At 38.2% G+C, this 21,587-nt stretch overlaps 1 protein-coding gene across 2 annotated transcripts in view; it reads right to left on the reverse strand.

Annotated features, from left to right (window-relative positions):
- Positions 1-21,587, reverse strand: part of LOC123534763 (putative transporter SVOPL) — a 146,662-nt gene that overhangs the window by 28,965 nt on the left and 96,110 nt on the right. Inside the window, exons 6-7 of one of the 2 annotated variants that reach the window (XM_045317171.2) lie at positions 20,516-20,640; positions 8,091-8,154 (exon numbers count right to left, since the gene is read on the reverse strand). In XM_045317171.2, coding sequence (XP_045173106.2) covers positions 8,091-8,154; positions 20,516-20,640 — 189 coding nt within the window. Of the gene's footprint in view, positions 1-8,090; positions 8,155-8,190; positions 8,255-20,515; positions 20,641-21,587 lie in introns of both variants that reach the window. The other variant, XM_045317170.2, reaches the window with a different exon arrangement.

Here is a 21,587-nt window from a genome sequence, read left to right on the forward strand (position 1 = left end):
TTTGTAATAACTGAGATATAGTGTAAGTGCATCAAAATTAACCATAAATTCTAAGGGGCATAATTCATGAAACATTGGTGCCAGAGTTTTGCATCTTGTGTCATATGATGTGGGTGATAAGGTGGAACAACTATTTTAAGTTTGAATCAAATCCATTTTGTAATAAATGAGATAGAGTGAAAGTGTATCAAACAAGAGGGCCAAGATGGCCCTAGGTCGCTCACCTAAGAAACACACCATAACAGTGTAAAACATGTTTGACCTAGTGATTTCATGGAAACAAATATTCTGACCAGTTTTCATTAAGATTGGACCAAAAAATTGGTCTCTTGCGATAAAACAAGCATTTTCTTAGATGACCTAGTTTTTGACCCTAGATGACCCATGTTCAAACTGGACCTAGATTTTATCAAGGCAATCATTCTGACCAAAATTCATGAAGATCAATTGAAAAATACAGCATCTATCACATACACAAGTTTTTTCTTTGATTTGACCTAGTGACCTAGTTTTTGACCTCAGATGACCCATATTCAAATTCAACCTAGATTTCATTAAGGCAATCATCCTGACCAAATTTCATAAAAATCAATTGAAAAAAACAGTCTCTATCGCATACAAGATTTTTCCTTTATTTGACCTAGTGACCTAGTTTTTGACCTAGATAACCCATATTCAAACTCGACCTAGATTTCATCAAAGCAATCACTCTGACCAAATTTCATGAAGATCAATTGAAAACTACATCCTCTATTGCATACACAATGTTTTTCTTCGATTTGACCTAGTGACCTAGTTTTTGACCCCAGATGACCCATTTTCGAACTCTGCCTAGATTTTATCAAGGTAATCATTCTGGCTAAATTTCACGAAGATCAGTTGAAAAATACAGCCTCTTTCGCATACACAAGGTTTTTCCTTAATTTGACCTAGTGACCTAGTTTTTGACCTGAGATGACCCATTTTCGAACTCGGCCTAGATTTCATCAAGGTAATCATTCTGACCAAAATTCATGAAGATCAATTGAAAAATACAGCCTCTATGGCATACACAAGGTTTTTCTTTGATTTGACCTAGTGACCTAGTTTTTAACCCGAGATGACCCATTTTCTAAATCGGCCTAGATTTCATCAAGGTTATCATTCTGACCAATATTCATGAAGAATAATTGAAAAATACAGCCTCTATCGCATACACAAGGTTTTTCTTTGATTTGACCTAGTGACCTAGTTTTTGACCCGAGATGACCCATTTTCGAACTCGGCCTAGATTTCATCAAGGCAATCATTCTGACCAATATTCATGAAGATCAATTGAAAAATACAGCCTCTATCGCATACACAAGGTTTTTCTTTGATTTGACCTAGTGACCTAGTTTTTGACCCGAGATGACCCATTTTCAAACTCGGCCTAGATTTTATCAAGGTTATCATTCTGACCAATATTCATGAAGATTAATTGAAAAATACAGCCTCTATCGCATACACAATGTTTTTCTTTGATTTGACCTAGTGACCTAGTTTTTGACCCGAGATGACCCATTTTCAAACTCGGCCTAGATTTCATCAAGGCAATCATTCTGACCAATATTCATGAAGATCAATTGAAAAATACAGCCTCTATCGCATACACAAGGTTTTTCTTTGATTTGACCTAGTGACCTAGTTTTTGACCCGAGATGACCCATTTTCGAACTCGGCCTAGATTTCATCAAGGTTATCATTCTGACCAATATTCATGAAGATTAATTGAAAAATACAGCCTCTATCGCATACACAACGTTTTTCTTTGATTTGACCTGGTGACCTAGTTTTTGACCCGAGATGACCCATTTTCGAACTCGGCCTAGATTTTATCAAGGTTATCATTCTGACCAATATTCATGAAGATTAATTGAAAAATTCAGCCTCTATCGCATACACAAGCTAAATGTTGACAGACGCTAGACGACAGACGACGGACGCCGGACATCGAGCGATCAGAAAAACTCACCTGAGCATTGCTCACCTGTGAGCTAAAAATTAAACTGAAATTCTAAGTAAAAAGGGGGGATAATTCATGAAATACTGGTACCAGAGTTATGGGCCTTGTGTCATATGATGTAGGAGATGATGTGGAACAACTAAATTCAGTCTGAATCAAATCCATTTAGGAATAACTGAGATAGAGTGGAAGTGCATCAAAACTTTAACCTGAAATTCTAAGTAAAAAGGGGGGATAATTCCTGAAATATTTGTGCCAGAGATATGACCCTTGTGCCATATAATGTGGGTGATGATGAGAAACAACTATTTTAAGTTTGAAGGAAATCCATCAAGTAATAATAAAGATAAAGAGAAAGTGCATCAAAACTTTAACCAAAGTGTGGACACGGAAGGACACTGACGCCGACGCCAGGTTGAGTAGGATAGCTCTTCATACTTCATATAGTCAAGCTAAAAAATCATCCGACCACAACAGGAAGATAATAAGCGCATCTCCTCATGACAAGAAAGCTTCCTATGAAGTTTCGCTAAATTCCAACCAGTGGTTGCTGTGAAATACTCCGTACAAGAATTGCACTATAGTACACTATTGTTGAATAATCAAAGGGCAATAACTCAGTAAAAAATCATCTGATCGGAACAAGAATATGCGCAACTCCTTTTGATAGTAAAGCTTCCAATGAAGTATGGCTATATTCCAATCAGTGATTGCTGAGAAATACTCCAGACAAGAATTGTTCTATAGTATACTACTGTTGAATAATCGAAGGGCAATAACTCTAAGAAAAATCATTCAACCAAAACAGTACATCTCTTGATAGTCTGGCCTAAAAAAAAAATGTTGTGGTTCGGGTCACCTGACCCTACCTAGCAAAAGGTTCCGACCCTGCCGTTTTTTTTCGACGCCAGACATTGCAAAATTCTTCAGTCCGATGGATAAGACCGGAAGATTTTGACGCGGACCGCCGTTTTATGAGTCGAGGCCGGTCCGACCATCCGGCATACTCGGCCGATCGAGCGAGTGGTTTTTACATCGTAACTTAGAAATTCAGAAATTACATCAAGAAAAATTACCTGGATTGCGTGGACTTTAACCGCAAATCTTAAAGGTATCAATTTTGTCATGCCGGTAATTTTCCATTCCACGAGCACGTGCGACCTATCGTAATATCTAATTTACATCGCCGGTTACTTCTGTTTTAAATATCGACACGTACACGAAAAACGCGCGTAGTGCATTCATTCTTTAATATAATCGCGTCAAATTTTCATCACCACTTGAGAAGTAATACAGTTTGAATTCTATAACGATTTTAATAAGATATTGACAGAAATGTAGGCAAAATTCTATAAAATCGATCGAATTTTCATATAATTATTTGTAAAATTTCAAACTGCGCGATCTTAATTATTTCTTTATTTCTAAAAGTAAATAAATGATACATACTATGGTCATACAATTCAGACTTTTGACCAGAAAGTACAAAAAACAGAATTAAACAAGAGTGCCAGAATGTCACAATATACGCCCGTCCAAAGAGCTATAAAAATAAATAGATCGGCAACTTGAAAGGCATATAGAGCAAATCTCGCCAACATCCTGTGACAACTGAATGAGATCTCGTTGTAAGCGTCTGTTGATCACGATGGATCAAGTCGGCAAACGCTTTTAAATTAGGTTACTTTCAGATCGATTGAATATAATGATAATGGTGCTTTTTTAATGTTATTAGCATTTTCAACACGGGGAAGGCATGAATTTATGATTGGAAGTCTAATAAATCAACAGTTTCCGTTTGAAAAAAGGACTCGATTCGGTTTATTACGCGCCGGGCATACCGCCAATTTTATACTTCAGTAAGCGCCTGTTGATTTGATCACGATTGATCAAGTCGACAAACGCTTTGAAATAAGATAACGCTCTAACACGAGATGACACGGGATTTCCCCAGTTGCCATTCTGTGTATTTTTAGTTCTTTGGCCCATCACAGCAAATTTCTTTACTCTAGCTGCTGTATTGCACATGAATTTTGATTTTGTGGTTGTCTAGTAATCATTTAAGTCTTTTGTTTTCCTAAGTCCACAAAAAAAATTCCTTACCAGGTAGAGAGACCTTAAAATACACCTAAAATTTAAAAGTAACATCTATGTTGTACCACAGAAAAGTGGTCTTGGTTTTTCCCTATGGTCAATTATAAACAAGAGTGCCAGAATGTCACAATATAGGCCCGTCACAGCAAATTTCTTTACTCTACCACCTGTATTTGCAGATGTAATTTTAATTTTATGGTTGTTTAGTAATCATTGTAATTCTTTTGTTTTTCTAAGTCCACAAAAAAACTCCTTACCAGGTAGAGATACCTTAAAATACACCTAAAATTATAAAGTTACAACTATGTTGTACCACAGAAAAGTGGTCTTGGTTTTTCCCTACGGTCAATTATAAAAAAGTTACAATATAAGTTATTTATAGTAACAACTAAGGGAAGTTAATCTTTAAAAAAAAAAAAAAAAAAAAAAAAAAAAAAAAAAATTGTAAGTCCACACAAAAATCCTTACCAGGTAGAGATTGGTCAAAATACACCTCAAAATTGGATGTAACATGCATGTTGTACTACAGAAAAGTGGTCTCGATTTTTCCCTACGTCTAGTAATGAAAAAGTTACAAAATAAGCTATTTATAGTAACAACAAAGGGAAGTAATTCTAAAGAAGGGAACTGCGCATGACACTTCATGATGGTGTATAATTGTGCCAAGTTACATCAAAATCCCTCTATGCATGAAGAAGAAATGCTTCGGACAGTCATTCTTGTATCTGACCTTTGGCTTCTAAGTGTGACCTTGACCTTAGACCTAGGGACCTGGTTCTTGCGCATGACACTCCGTCTTGTGGTGGTGAACATTTGTGCCAAGTTATATCAAAATCCCCCCATGCATGCAGAAGAAATGCTCCGGACAAAGTTTTCATTCATTTATCCTTTGACCTCTAAGTGTGACCTTGACCTTAGACCTAGGGACCTGGTTCTTGCGCATGACACTCCGTCCCATGATGATGAACAATTGTGCCAACTTTCATCAAAATCCCTCTATGCATGAAGAAGATATGCTGCGGAGAAAGTTTTCATTCTTGTATCCTTTGACCTCTAAGTGTGACCTTGACCTTAGACCTAGGGATCTGGTTCTTGCGCATGACACTCCGTCTCATGATGATAAACAATAGTGCCAACTTTCATCAAAATCCCTCTATGCATGAAGAAGATATGCTCCGGACAGTCATACTTGAATTTGACCTTTGACCTCTAAGTGTGACCTTGACCTTAGACATAGGGACCTGGTTCTTGCGCATGACACTCCATCTCATGATGGTGAACAACTGTGCCAAGTTTCATCAAAATCCCTCCATGCATGTAGAAGATATGCTCCGGACAAGGTCTGTGGACGCCGCCCGTCCGCCAGCCCGCCCATCCACCCGCCAGGGGCATTCCCATAATACGTCCCGTTTTTCAAACGGGCGTATAAAAAGTTACAATATAAGTTATTTATAGTAACAACTAAGGGAAGTTAATCTTAAAAAAAAAATCAAAAAAAAAAAAAAAAAAAAAAAAAAAAAAAAAAAATCAAAAAAAAAAAATGTAAGTCCACACAAAAATCTTTACCAGGTAGAGATTGGTCAAAATACACCTCAAAACTGGATGTAGCATGCATGTTGTACTAAGAAAAGTTGTCTCAATTTTTCACTACGACTAGTAATGAAGAAGTTACAATATTAGCTATTTATAGTAACAACAAAGGGAAGTAATTCTAAAGAAAGGAACTGTGCACGACACTTCCTCTCATGATGATGTATAATTGTGCCAAGTTACATCAAAATCCCTCCATGCATGAAGAAGAAATGCTTCGGACAAAGTCATTCTTGCATCTAACCTTTGGCCTCTAAGTGTGACCTTGACCTTAGACCTAGGGACCTGGTTCTTGCGCATGACACTTCATCTCGTGGTGGTGAACATTTGTGCCAAGTTATATCAAAATCCCTCTATGCATGAAGAAGAAATGCTCCGGACAAGGTTTTCATTCTTGTAACCTTTGACCTCTGTGACCTTGACCTTAGACCTAGGGACCTGGTTCTTGCGCATGACACTCCGCCTCATGATGGTGAACATTTGTGACAAGTTATATCAAAATCCCTCTATGCATGAAGAAGAAATGCTCCTGACAAAGTTGTCATTCTTGTATCCTTTGACCTCTAAGTGTGACCTTGACCTTAGACCTTGGGACCTGGTTCTTGCGCATGACACTCCGTCTCATGGAGGTGAACAACTGTGCCAAGTTTCATCAAAATCCCTCCATGCATGTAGAAGATATGCTCCGGACAAAGTCATTCTTGAATTTGACCTTTAACCTCTAAGTGTGACCTTGACCTTAGACCAAGGGACCTGGTTCTTGCGCATTTTTCAAAAATGAATCACTTTACCTAAAAAAAATTAAAAAATAAAAATAAACTAGATGCCCACAGGCAATATGTCGAGCCCGCCAGCTGGCAAAAGGACTGGGAGTTGTACATGACACTCACTGTCTCATTCAGGCAAACATTTATGCCAAATAAAAAAGAGATTGCAAAAAGTTACAATATAAGTTATTTAAAGTAACAACAAAGGAACGTAAATCAAAAAAAAAAAAAGAAAAAAAAAAATTCTAAGTCCACACAAAAATCCGCACCAGTAGAGATAGGTCAAAATGTTGTACTACAGAAAAGTGGTCTTGATTTCTAGGATCTTGCTCATGACACTCCATCACTTGATGATAAACAATTGTGCAAAGTTACATCAAAATCCCTCTATGCATCAAAAAGAAATGCTCCAGACAAAGTTATTCTTGTATCTGACTTTTGACCTCTAAGTGTGACCTTGACCTTAGACCTAGGGACCTGGTTCTTGCGCATGACACTCCATCTCATATAGGTGAACATTTATGCCAAGTTACATCAAAATCCCTCTATGCATGAAGAAGAAATGCTCCGGACAAAGTTGTCATTCTTGTATCCTTTGACCTCTAAGTGTGACCTTGACCTTAGACCTTGGGACCTGGTTCTTGCGCATGACACTCCGTCTCATGATGGTGAACAATTGCGCCAAGTTACATCAAAATCCCTCCATGCATGAAGAAGAAATGCTCCGGACAGTCATTTTGAATTTGACCTTTGACCTGTAAGTGTGACCTTGACCTTTGAGATAGGAACCTGGGGTTTGCGCAGGACACTCCGTTTCACTGAGGTTAACATTCATACCAAATATAAACAAGATTGCTCCATGCATGTCAAAGTTATGGTCCGGACAAACAAATCCAGACGGACGGACGGACGCACGCACGCACGCACGCACATACACCGAACAGACATTTGGACAACTATGTCTTCGCTTCCGCAAGCGGGCTCGACAAAAACCAGAAAATCAGTAATCTGTATATGTAGTGAAAATCTGCTAAGTTCAACCAAGGACTGTGACCTTGACCTTTGAGCTAGTGAAATGATTTTTGCGCACATCATCTATCCATGCTTATCATTTGTGTCAAATTATTTTGAAATCGGACCATGCATTTCAAAGTTATGGACCAGACACAAAGACCACATTATCAGTATATATGTAGGACACGAAAACCACTTATGTAGTGAAAATTGGCCAAGTTCAACCAAGGACTGTGACCTTGACCTTTGAGCTAGTGAAATGGTTTTGCGCATGACACATTGTCTATCCATGCTTATTATTTGTGTCAAATTATTCTGAAATCGGACCATGCATGTCAAAGTTATGGCCCGGACACGAAGACCACTTATGTAGTGAAAATTGGCTAAGTTCAACCAAGGACTGTGACCTTGACCTTTGAGCTAGTGAAACGGTTTTGCGCAAGACACATCGTCTATCCATGCTTACCATCTGTGTCAAATTATTCTGAAATCGGACCAAGCATGTCAAAGTTATGGCCCGGACACAACCACCACCCTTTCCCGAACACACAAACACATAAACACAGACAGGGGTAACACTATATGCTCCCCCCCACCGCCCCCTCCAATTTTATGGCGGGGGCATAATAAAATATACTTACTGCACCAACATTAAGGAGTTTGGCTCTGTATTTGGAAGGTATATATTCTGTAAGCAATGTAAACCTGTGAAAATATAGAATATCCCTTTAAAACACTTACTGCAGTAACATTGAGAAGTTTCGCTCGGTACTTTGATGGTATATACTCTGTGAGTAATGTAAATCTGTAAATATATATATATATGTATTTGTTAGAAATGCAACTTGATTTAGTAAACGCTTCAGTCTAGGCATTTGATAACAAGAGTGCCAGACTGTCACAAAATACGCCCGTCATCTAACTTGGCCTAATTCAAGAGGCATAATCCAAGACTGCCTGGGGCGATTTGGGTGGTTATCGTACTTGGCCATGATATTATGCTCATAAACATTGTCAGCAAGTTTGGATGGATGAAAACTGATGGACTTAGAGAGCGGACAAGGCTAAATTCGCATTTTTTTTGTTATTCAAGGGCCATAATCCAAGAGTGCCTGAGGCCTAAAAAAAAAATGTTGTGGTTCTGGTTAACATTGCCAAAATTGCTAGGTAGGGTAGGTCCATTTTTTATTTTTTTCATTTATTTTTTTTATTTTTTTTTATGACTCATTTTTGAAAACCATTATATCTTGTAGTTTTTACTCAGTTTCAACTTAAAACCTAAGGTTTACAATGTATACTGGCTTTAAATGTTGTTGTGTGGCTGTCTTCTTCATTAGTCATTAGTTTAAATGAAACACTGACACTCCTGTGCGATAGTGTTGCATATTATAAACAATATACTTACCTTTGACATTAAAAATCATAACTCCATTTATAAACATCGGATATTTAATACAAGAGCACCGCCTTGCAGGTGCTGACGCTCATCTGATTTTTTGGTATAATAGAAATATTGTCCTACCAATGACTTTCTAACTCTAAAAAGGGCCATTATTCTCGCAAAAAGCCAGATAGAGTTATGTTTCTTGATGTACAGCATCCGTTTATGATGGTGAAAAACTGTTGCAAGTTTTAAAGCAATAGCTTTGATAGTTTATCAGAAAAGCTGACTTAAACATAATACTCAACCAAGAAAACTGGTTTTCTAAGTCCAAAAGGGGCAATAATTCTTGCAAAAAGCAGGATGAAGTTATGTTTCTTGATGTACAGGGTCAGCTTATGATGGTGAACAAGTGTTCCAAGTTTCAAAGCAGTAATGTTGATAGTTTAGGAAACAAGCTGACCTAAACATAAAACTTAGCCAGGCTAAGCCGATCAAGTGATGACAATTATTCATCCTTTTTTTTTCTTCAAAAAATCATATGAGCTAAAAATCAATTGCAAACAAAGCTATCCGTCAAAAAATGTTTATCCTAACCGCTTGAAACAAACCTGCATTCGTAGACAAGCCGGACCGAACATTAAATATGAAATAAACAGGAATCTTGCTTCCTTTTATCAGTATGCAGCTGGTGATATATTTTTCTTGTATTCAGTCTATTCTACATTGCTTTGGATTCAAAAATCCCCAAAAATAATTATCTTGAAAAGTGTCCCAAAAATATGGATACAATATTCATCATTCAACCCACCTGTGTTTAAAGCAAAAAAAAACAACACATTTACAATTATCGGTAATTATTCTGTTGATAAACTAAGTAATTGGCCTTGTTTTCATCATCAATTAACCCCCCCCTCCACCCCTTAAAGAGGTAAAAGAAGTGTTTCAGTATCATGGCATCTGAAGCGGAGATCAAAGCTGTATATTTGCTCGAGATTGTCATGGCATTACGTCATGTTTTCGCGCCTTGTGACACATCACTGTCTGATCGTACCGCCTCGGTTCTTTAAAATGCTGAGGAGAAATCAGTAAAAAAAAAGTTAATTTTTTTTTTTTTGAAAGCGAATGTGTAATATCCCGTATTAACTGACATGTAAATGTGTCAAACGATAATAGTAGATATTCTACCTCTGTGACCTATTTGCCCTCAAGGAATTTACTGTGAGAAGAATATCTTACATAGTGTCGTGTCAAAAAATAAATGTACAAAGATTCATTTAAAACTTATTTAAAACCACATTTCTATTTACGTCCACGAGGTCACGTAAACTATTCTGCCGCACTTACGGAAATCTGCTAACCAAAGATCGTTTTACTCCATGTATTTAAATTGCTGCCGCTTTTTCATTAAGATTTTTTAATTCTGTTTTTTGTACTTCCTGGTCAAAAGTCAGAATTGTATGAGCATAGTATGTATCATCTATTTACTTTCAGAAATAAAAAATTAATTAAGATTGCGCTGTGTGAAATTTTACAAATAATTATATGAGAATTTGAACGTTTTTATAGAATTTTGCCTACATTACTGTCGATATCTTATTAAAATCGTTATAGAATTCAAACTGTATTACTTCTCAAGCGGTGATGAAAATTTGAAGCGATTATATTAAAGAATGAATGCACTACGCGTGTTTTTCGTGTACGTGTCGATATTTAAAACAAGAGATCACAGAGTGATCTTGGCGCCCACCAATGTGCCATTTTTGAGTGTTCCAAATTTCAAGACTTATTGACAAGCTCATGGTCAAACAATCTGACTTAAGTACTTGATCTTCTAAACGAAGATCTGAGAACGACCCATTCACATTCGTCTTCTGTATATTTTGGATTTCCAGTATTGCTATTTTTATTTTATCCAATCAGGCGACTTGTTCGAATGTCAAAGAGTAAGAAAAATGTGCAGTCTTTTCAGGGCTCGAACCCGGAACCCCTCGCTTACAAAGCAAGTGGCCTACCGACTGAGCTAACCGGCTATCTGATACATTACGACATAAGAATTGTTAATATCAAAAGTCAAGGCTACAGGTAGATTTGCAAGATGTTGTAAGTTAGGCTCTGATTGGCTAGCCAAAGGGTCATCAGAACGAGGCAATGAATAGGTCGTTCTCAGATCCTATGCGTAGCGTTATAGGATATGTACTTTAGTCAGATTGAAGGTCAAATTTCATTTCCGTACACAACACTGTGTATGTGGTTCAAATTCGAAAGATGTAGCTTGAGAAATGTGAAAGTAGGTCACTAGGTCAATGTAAAGGTCAAAGTTTGTTTCGGTACATAAAACCATGCATGTGGTCCAAATTTGAAGGCTGTAGCTTGAGAAATGTGAAAGTAGGTCACTGCGTCAAAATCAAGGTCAAATTTCATTCCGGAACACAAAACTATGCATGTGGTCAAAATTTGAAGGCTGTAGCTTGAGAAATGTGGAAGTAGGTCACTAGGTCAAAATCAAGGTCAAATTTCATTTCCGAACACGAAACTATGCATGTGGTCCGAATTTGAAGCCTGTACCTACAAAAAATGTGAAAGTAGGTCACTTGGTCAATGTCAAGGTCAAAGTGTTTTCTGGTGCACAAAACTATGCATGTGGTCCAAATTTGAAAGCTGTATAGCTTGAGAAAATGTGAAAGTAGGTCACCAGGTCAAAATCAAGGTCAAATTTCATTTCGAAACCAAAATTATGCATGTGGTCCAAATTTGAAGACTGTACCTTCAACAAGAGATCACAGAGTGATCTTGGCGCCCACGAATGTGCCATTTTTGAGTGTTCCAAATTTCAAGACTTATTGACTAGCTCAAGGTCAAATTTCATTTCAGTACACAACACTGTGCATGTGGTCCGAATTTGAAAGCTGTAGCTTGAGAAATTTGAAAGTAGGTCACTAGGTCAATGTCAAGGTCAAAGTTTGTTTCGGTACACAATCCTATGCATGTAGTCTAAATTTGAAGCCTGTAGCTACAGAAATGTGAAAGTAGGTCACTAGGTCAATCTTAAGGTCAAGTTCATTTCAGTACACAAAGCTATGCAAGTGGTCCAAATTTGAAGGCTGTAGCTTGAGAAATGTAGAAGTAGGTCACTAGGTCAAAATCAATGTCAAATTTTATTTCAGAATACAAAACTATGCATGTGGTCCAAATTTGAAGCCTGTACCTTCAAAAATGTGAAAGTAGGTCACTAGGTCAATGTAAAGGTCAAAGTTCATTTCGGTACACAAAACTATGCATGTGATCCAAATTTGAAGGCTATACCTTGAGAAATGTGAAAGTTGGTAACTAGGTCAAAATCAAGGTCAAATTTTATTTCGGAATACAAAACTATGCATGTGGTCCAAATTTGAAGCCTGTACCTTAAAAATGTGAAAGTAGGTCACTAGGTCAATGTAAAGGTCAAAGTTCATTTCAGTTCACAAAAATATGCAAGTGGTCCAAATTTAAAGTTGTAGCTAGAAAATGTAAAAGTAGGTCACTAGGTCAAAATCAAGGTCAAATTTTATTTCGGAATACAAAACTATGCATGTGGTCCAAATTTGAAACCTGTACCTTCAAAAATGTGAAAGTAGGTCAATTGGTCAATGTGAAGGTCAAAGTTTTTTTTTGGTACACAAAACTATGCATGTGGTCCAAATTTGAAGGCTGTAGCTTGAGAAATGTGAAAGTAGGTCACTAGGTCAAAATCAATATCAAATTTCATTTTGAAACACGGAACTATGCATATGGTCCAAATCTGACGCCTGTACCTTCAAAAAAGTGAAAGTAGGTCACTAGGTCAAAATCAATGTCAAAGTTTTTTTCCAGTGCACAAAACTATGCAGGTGGTCCAAATTTGAAGGCTGTAGCTACAGAAATGTGAAAGTAGGTCACTAGGTCAAAATCAAAGTCAACTCATGTCAAGGTTCATCTTGCCACTCAAAAATATACATGTGGTCCAAATTTGAAGGCTGTAGCTACAGAAATGTGAAAGTAGGTCACTAGGTCAAAATCAAGGTCAACTCATGTCAAGGTTCATCTTACCACTCAAAAATACATATGTGGTCCAAATTTGAATGTTGTAGTTATTGACAAGAACATTTTAAAAGCTTTTCCCTATATAAGTCTATAATGAACCATGTGACCCCCGGGGCGGGGCCATTTTTGACCCTAGGGGGATATTTTGAACAAACTTCGTAGACAACCACTAGATGATGCTACATTACCAGTATCAAAGCCTTAGGCTTTGTGGTTTGGACAAGAAGATTTTCAAAGTTTTTCCCTATATAAGTCTATGTAAACCATATGACCCCCAGGACGGGGCCATATTTGACCCTAGGGGTATAATTTGAACAATCTTAGTTGAAGACCACTAGATGATGTCACATACAAAATATCAAAGCTCTAGGCCCTGTGGTTTTGGACAAGAGGTTATTCAAAGTTTTTCCCTATATAAGTCTATATAAACCATGTGACCCCCAGGGCGGGGCCATATTTGACCCCAGAGAAATAATTTGAATCATCTTGTTAGAGGACCACTAGATGATGCTTCAAACCAAATATCAAAGCCCTAGGCTCTGTGGTTTTGGACAAGAAGGTTTTCAAAGTTTTTCCCTATATAAATCTATGTAAAATATAGAAATAAACAAAGGGCCATAACTCACTCATAAATTGTTGAACCAGTCTGATTTTCAGGGGGACATAACTAGGGTACCAATACATCATTCTGACAAAGTTTGGTCAAAATCCCCCCAGTAGTTTCTGAGAAGATGTGATAACGAGAAATTGTTAACGGACGGACGGACGAACGGAATGACGGACGGACGGACCACGGACGCAGAGTGATTTTAATAGCCCACCATCTGATGATGGTGGGCTAAAAATGTGCAAGTAGGTCACCAGGTCAATGTCAAGGTCAAAGTTTTTTTCGGTACACAAAACTATGCAGATGGTCCAAATTTGAAGGCTGTAGCTTGAGAAATGTGAAAGTAGGTCACTAGTTCAAAATCAATGTCAAATTTCATTTTGAAACATGGAACTATGCATATGGTCCAAATTTGACGCCTGTACCTTCACACAAGAGATCACAGAGTGATCTTGACGCCCACCAATGTGCCATTTTTGAGTGTTCCAAATTTCAAGAATTCTTGACTAGCTCAAGGTCAAATTTCATTTCTGTACACAACACTGTGCATGTGGTCCAAATTCGAAGGCTGTAGCTTGAGAAATGTGAAAGTAGGTCACTAGGTCAATGTCAAGGTCAAAGTTTGCTTCGGTACACAATCCTATGCAAGTTGTCTAAATTTGAAGCCTGTAGCTACAGAAATGTGAAAGTAGGTCACTAGGTCAATCTTAAGGTCAAAGTTCATTTTGGTACACAAAACTATGCAAGTGGTCCAAATTTGAAGGCTGTAGCTTGAGAAATGTAAATGTAGGTCACTATGTCAAAATCAAGGTCAAATTTTATTTCGGAATACAAAACTATGCATGTGGTCCAAATTTGAAGCCTGTACCTTCAAAAATGTGAAAGTAGGTCACTAGGTCAATGTAAAGGTCAAAGTTCATTTCGGTACACAAAACTAAGCATGTGGTCCAAATTTGAAGGCTATAGCTTGAGAAATGTAAAAGCAGGTCACTAGGTCAAAATCAAGGTCAAATTTTATTTCGGAATACAAAACTATGCATGTGGTCTAAATTTGAAGCCTGTACCTTAAAAATGTGAAAGTAGGTCACTAGGTCAATCTTAAGGTCAAAGTTCATTTCGGTACACAAAACTATGCAAAAGGTCCAAATTTGAAGGCTGTAGCTTGAGAAATGTAAAAGCAGGTCACTAGGTCAAAATCAAGGTCAAATTTTATTTCGGAATACAAAACTATGCATGTGGTACAAATTTGAAACCTGTACCTTCAAAAATGTGAAAGTAGGTCACTAGGTCAAAATCAAGGTCAAAGTTGTTTTCGGTACAAAAAACTATGCAGGCGGTCCAAATTTGAAGGCTGTAGCTTGAGAAATGTGAAAGTAGGTCACTAGGTCAAAATCAATGTCAAATTTCATTTTGAAACACGGAACTATGCATATGGTCCAAATTCGACGCCTGTACCTTCAAAAATGTGAAAGTAGGTCACTAGGTCAAAATCAAGGTCAAAGTTTTTTCCAGTGCGCAAAACTATGCATGTGGTCCAAATTTGAAGGCTGTAGCTACAGAAATGTGAAAGTAGGTCACTAGGTCAAAATCAAGGTCAAAGTTTTTTCCAGTGCGCAAAACTATGCATGTGGTCCAAATTTGAAGGCTGTAGCTACAGAAATGTGAAAGTAGGTCACTAGGTCAAAATCAAGGTCAACTCATGTCAAGGTTCATCATGCCACTCAAAATTATACATGTGGTCCAAATTTGAAGGCTGTAGCTACAGAAATGTGAAAGTAGGTCACTAGGTCAAAATCAAGGTCAACTCATGTCAAGGTTCATCTTGCCACTCAAAAATATACATGTGGTCCAAATTTGAATGTTGTAGTTATTGACAAGAACATTTTAAAAGCTTTTCCCTATATAAGTCTATATGAACCATGTGACCCCCGGGGCGGGGCCATATTTGACCCTAGGGGGATAATTTAAACAAACTTGGTAGAGAACCACTAGATGATGCTACGTTACAAGTATCAAAGCCTTAGGCTTTGTGGTTTGGACAGGAAGATTTTCAAAGTTTTTCCTTATATAAGTCTATGTAAACCATATGACCCCCAGGGCGGGGCCATATTTGACCCTAGGGGTATAATTTGAACAATCTTAGTTGAAGACCACTAGATGATGTCACATACAAAATATCAAAGCCCTAGGCCCTGTGGTTTTGGACAAGAGGTTATTCAAAGTTTTTCCCTATATAAGTCTATATCAACCATGTGACCCCCAGAGCGGGGCCATATTTGACCCCCAGAGAAATAATTTGAATCATCTTGGTAGAGAACCACTAGATGATGCTTCAAACCAAATATCAAAGCCCTAGGCTCTGTGGTTTTGGACAAGAAGGTTTTCAAAGTTTTTCCCTATATAATCTATGTAAAATATAGAAATAAACAAAGGGCCATAACTCATTCATAAATTGTTGAACCAGTCTGATTTTCAGGGGGACACAACTAGGGTACCAATACATCATTCTGACAAAGTTTGGTCAAAATCCCCCTAGTAGTTTCTGAGGAGAAGCGATAACGAGAAATTGTTAACGGACGGACGGACGGACCACGGACGCAGAGTGATGATGGTGGGCTAAAAATGTGAAAGTAGGTCACTAGGTCAAAACCAAGATCAAAGTTTTTTTCTGGTGCACAAAACTATGCATGTGGTCCAAATTTGAAGGCTGTAGCTACAGAAATGTGAAAGCAGGTCACTAGGTCAAAATTAAGGTCAACTCATGTCAAGGTTCATCTGCCACTCAAAAATATACATGTGGTCCAAGTTTGAATGTTGTAGTTATTGACAAGAACATTTTAAAAGCTTTTCCCTATATAAGTCTATATGAAGCATGTGACCCCCGGGGTGGGGCCATATTTGACCCTAGGGGGATAATTTGAACAAACTTGGTAGAGAACCACTAGATGATGCTACATTACAACAAGAGATCACAGAGTGATCTTGGCGCCCACCAATGTGCCATTTTTGAGTGTTCCAAATTTCTAGACTTATTGACTAGTTCAAGGTCAAATTTTATTTCCGTACACAACACTGAAAGCTGTAGCTTGAGAAATGTGAAAATAGGTCACTAGGTCAATGTCAAGGTCAAAGTCTGTTTCGGTACACAATCCTATGCATGTGGTCTAAATTTGAAGCCTGTAGCTACAGAAATGTGAAAGTAGGTCACTAGGTCAATCTTAAGGTCAAAGTTCATTTCAGTACACAAAACTATGCAAGTGGTCTAAATTTGAAGGCTGTAGCTTGAGAAATGTAAAAGTAGGTCACTAGGTCAAAATCAAGGTCAAATTTTATTTTGGAATACAAAACTATGCATGTGGTCTAAATTTGAAGCCTGTACCTTCAAAAATGTGAAAGTAGGTCACTAGGTCAATGTAAAGGTCAGTTTGTTTTGGTACACAAAACTATGCATGTGGTCCAAATTTGAAGGCTGTACCTTCAAAAATGTAAAAGTAGGTCACTAGGTCAAAATCAAGGTCAAATTTTATTTCGGAATACCAAACAATGCAGGTGGTCCAAATTTGAAGCCTGTACCTTAAAAATGTGACAGTAGGTCACTAGGTCAATGTAAAGGTCAAAGTTTATTTCAGTACACAAAACTATGCAAGTGGTCCAAATTTGAAGGCTGTAGCTTGAAAAATGTAAAAGTAAGTCACTAGGTCAAAATCACGGTCAAATTTTATTTCAGAATACAAAACTATGCATGTGGTCCAAATTTGAAGCCTGTACCTTCAAAAATGTGAAAGTAGGTCACTAGGTCAATGTGAAGGTCAAAGTTTTTTCAGTACACAAAACTATGCATGTGGTCCAAATTTGAAGGCTGTAGCTTGAGAAATGTGTAAGTAGGTCACTAGGTCAAAATCAATGTCAAATTTAATTTTGAAACATGGAACTATGCATATTGTCCAAATTTGACGCATGTACCTTCAAAAATGTGAAAGTAGGTTACTAGGTCAAAATCAAGGTCAAAGTTTTTTCCAGTGCACAAAACTATGCATGTGGTCCAAATTTGAAGGCTGTAGCTACAGAAATGTGAAAGTAGGTCACTAGGTCAAAATCAAGGTCAACTCATGTCAAGGTTCATCTTGCCACTCAAAAATATACATGTGGTCCAAATTTGAAGGCTGTAGCTACAGAAATGTGAAAGTAGGTCACTAGGTCAAAATCAAGGTCAACTCATGTCAAGGTTCATCTTGCCACTTAAAAATATACATGTGGTCCAAATTTGAATGTTGTAGTTATTGACAAAAACATTTTAAAAGCTTTTCCCTATATAAGTCTATATGAACCATGTGACACCCGGGGCGGGGCCATTTTTGACCCTAGGGGCATAATTTGAACAAACTTGGTAGAGAACCACTAGATGATGCTACATTACAAGTATCAAAGCCCTAGGCTTTGTGGTTTGGACAAGAAGATTTTCAAAGTTTTTCCTTATATAAGTCTAAATAAACCATATGACCCCCAGGGCGGGGCCATATTTGACCCTAGGGGTATAATTTGAGCAATCTTAGTTGAAGACCACTAGATGATGTCACATACAAAATATCAAAGCCCTAGACCCTGTGATTTTGGACAAGAGGTTTTTCAAAGTTTTTCCCTATATAAGTCTATATAAACCATGTGACCCCCCAGGGTGGGGCCATATTTGACCCCAGAGAAATAATTTGAATAGTCTTGGTAGAGGACCACTAGATGATGCTTCAAACCAAATATCAAAGCCCTAGGCTCTGTGGTTTTGGACAAGAAGGTTTTCAAAGTTTTTCCCTATATAAATCTATGTAAAATATAGAAATAAACAAAGGCCCATAACTCACTCATAAATTGTTGAACCAGTCTGATTTTCAGGGGGACACAACTAGAGTACCAATACATCATTCTGACAAAGTTTGGTCAAAATCCCCCCAGTAGTTTCTGAGGAGATGCGATAACGAGAAATTGTTAACGGACGGACGGACGGACGGACGGACGGACGGACCACGGACGCAGAGTGATTTTAATAGCCCACCATCTGATGATGGTGGGCTAAATATCAAAGCCCTAGGCTTTGTGGTTTGGACAAGAATATTTTCAAAGTTTTTCCCTATATTAGTCTATGTAAACCATATGACCCCCTGGGCGGGGCCATATTTGACCCTAGGGGTATAATTTGAACGATCTTAGTCGAAGACCGCTAGATGATGTCACATACAAAATATCAAAGCCCTAGGCCCTGTGGTTCTGGACAAGAGGTTTTTCAAAGTTTTTCCCTATATAAGTCTATATAAACCATGTGACCCCCAGGGCGGGGCCATATCTGACCCCAGAGAAATAATTTGAATCATCTTGGTAGAGGACCACTAGATGATGCTTCAAACCAAATATCAAAGCCCTAGGCCCTGTGGTTTTGGACAAGAAGGTTTTCAAAGTTTTTCCCTATATAAATCTATGTAAATTATAGAAATAAACAAAGGGCCATAACTCACTCATAAATTGTTGAACCAGTCTGATTTTCAGGGGGACACAACTAGGGTACCAATACATCATCTGAGGAGATGCGATAACGAGAAATTGTTAACGGACGGACGGACCACGGACACAGAGTGATTTTAATAGCCCACCATCTGATGATGGTGGGCTAACAACAGTAACGGCGATGTAAAATAGATATTACGATAGGTCGCACGTGCTCGTGGAATGGAAAATTACCGGCATGGCATATTGATATCTTTACGATTCGCGGGTAAATTCCACTCAATCCAGGTAATTTATCTGGATGTAATTTCTGAATTTGGTAAGTTACGACGTAAAAACCACTCGCCCGATCGGCTGAATATGCCGTCAAAATCTTCCAGTCTTGTGCGTCGGGCCGACGAATTTTCGATGTCTGGCGTCAAAAAAAAACAGCAGGGTCGGAACCTTTCGCTAGGTAGGATCCGGTGACCCGAATCACAACATATTTTTCTTTAGGCCTGAGGCGATTTGGCTGGTTATTGAACTTGGCCCAGATATTTTGCCCACAAACATTGTCAGCAAGTTTGGTGAAGATAGGATGAAAACTGTTGGACTTAGAGAGCAGACAAGGCTAAATTCGCAGTTTTTTGAGTAATTCAAGGGCCATAATCCAACAGTGCCTGGGGCAATTAAGCCCACAAACATTGTCAGCAAGTTTGGTAAGATCCGATGAAAACTGTTCGACTTAAGACAGCGGACATGCTTTGGACTGCCTCCCGCCGCCGCCCCCACTGATGTTCACATAATACACCCCGCTCTTTCGGAGACGGGCATATAAAAATGACAAGCTAACTGAACCAGTTTTACCCAGGAAATGCTGTCAAAATAGGTTGGAAAGCAAGCATTAAGTAAATTAATTAGTTAAGCTAGAATTGTGTCCATAGGACATGAATGCCCCAACATACTGTCCAATTTAATATCAAGGTTCTTCACCTATGCAATTCAAAGAGTATGAGGAGTTGAACATACAAAATTGATTCACTATACCCTATATGGTGAAGTTAGCAAGGGGCCATAACACTGGTCAAAATGGTCACAGCCCTTAATGGTCATATTCAGATAAGGTTGTCCATCTGAGCAACTCCGAATCCATTCCTTCAAAAAGTGTATGAGGAGCTGAACACACCAAATTTCTTCACTGTGGTCTATTTTGTGAAATTAAGAAAGGGCCATCATTCGAGAAAACACACAAGATTTTTCTCTATATTCTATATAGTAAAAGTATCAAAGGGTCATAACTGCGGTAAATAATCACAGCAAAATTTATCTGCATATCAAGCTTTTTCATCTGTGAAAGTTTGAAGGAAATCAGGCTCAAGATTTTGAGACGTACATACAGATGGGCAGAGGGAGGACCAGATGGATGTACGGACAACAGCCATGCTATATGCCTCCCACATGAATATGGGGGCATAAAAATATAGTACAAGCAGTCTTATCTAATATCTCATTTCACCAGGAAAGTAAAAAAGTGTATTACTTACGACTGTGGAGAGCCTGCCATTCCACCACCAACTAAGCCACGTAAAATCAGAACCCATGTGTAGGATGGACTGAAGGAGGTCAGAAGTCCAAAGTATCCTATCCATAATGCTACCATGTACAGTGTCTGAAATATAGGGACTTTCATTAGTTACCATAACAATAGGGCCAAGATGGACCATATTGTACACCAGAGTACTGCTGCTCTTTATAACAAATTCAAGGTCAGTTAGTTGGTGTATGGTTAACATAATCTTTTCAATTGCATTTCAGTCACATTACAATGGGTATTTTACCTAACAACTCCTACCTGGGCTCCTGCCCCATTCCCAAATCAGTGGAAAACAACAAACATGGAAATTCCATGAAAACCAGGTTTTCAAACTTTGCATCACACCAAAAGGTTCTGTTTAAAAATGGGTCATGTTCTATTATACATATCTGACTGCATCCAATCATGCCATTCAGAAGTACAGGTATAAGAAAAGTACATGTGTAACTTATGATTCTTTCATAAAAGTGACCTACTGACAAACCAAAGATATTGAGCATAAACCATTTTTCATAACAGTGACCCAGAATTCAATCCAAAGCCAGTTCTTATATCATAAACTCAAAACCAGCTTTTTGATGATCAAAGTGAAAAAAAAGCTATTATACGCCCGTTTGAAAAACGGGACGTATTATGGGAACGCCCCTGGCGGGCGGATGGGCGGTTGGGCGGGCGGCGTCCACAGACCTTGTCCGGAGCATATCTTCTACATGCATGGAGGGATTTTGATGAAACTTGGCACAGTTGTTCACCATCATGAGACGGAGTGTCATGCGCAAGAACCAGGTCCCTAGGTCTAAGGTCAAGGTCACACTTAGAGGTCAAAGGTCAAATTCAAGAATGACTTTGTCCGGAGCATATCTTCTTCATGCATGGAGGGATTTTGATGAAAGTTGGCACAATTGTTCATCATCATGAGACGGAGTGTCATGCGCAAAAACCAGGTCCATAGGTCTAAGGTCAAGGTCACACTTAGAGGTCAAAGGATACAAGAATGAAAAATTCAAGAATGACTTTGTCCG

The sequence above is a fragment of the Mercenaria mercenaria genome, chromosome 12 (assembly GCF_021730395.1).
Source record: "Mercenaria mercenaria strain notata chromosome 12, MADL_Memer_1, whole genome shotgun sequence".
In the NCBI taxonomy this organism is placed as follows: Eukaryota; Metazoa; Mollusca; class Bivalvia; order Venerida; family Veneridae; genus Mercenaria; species Mercenaria mercenaria.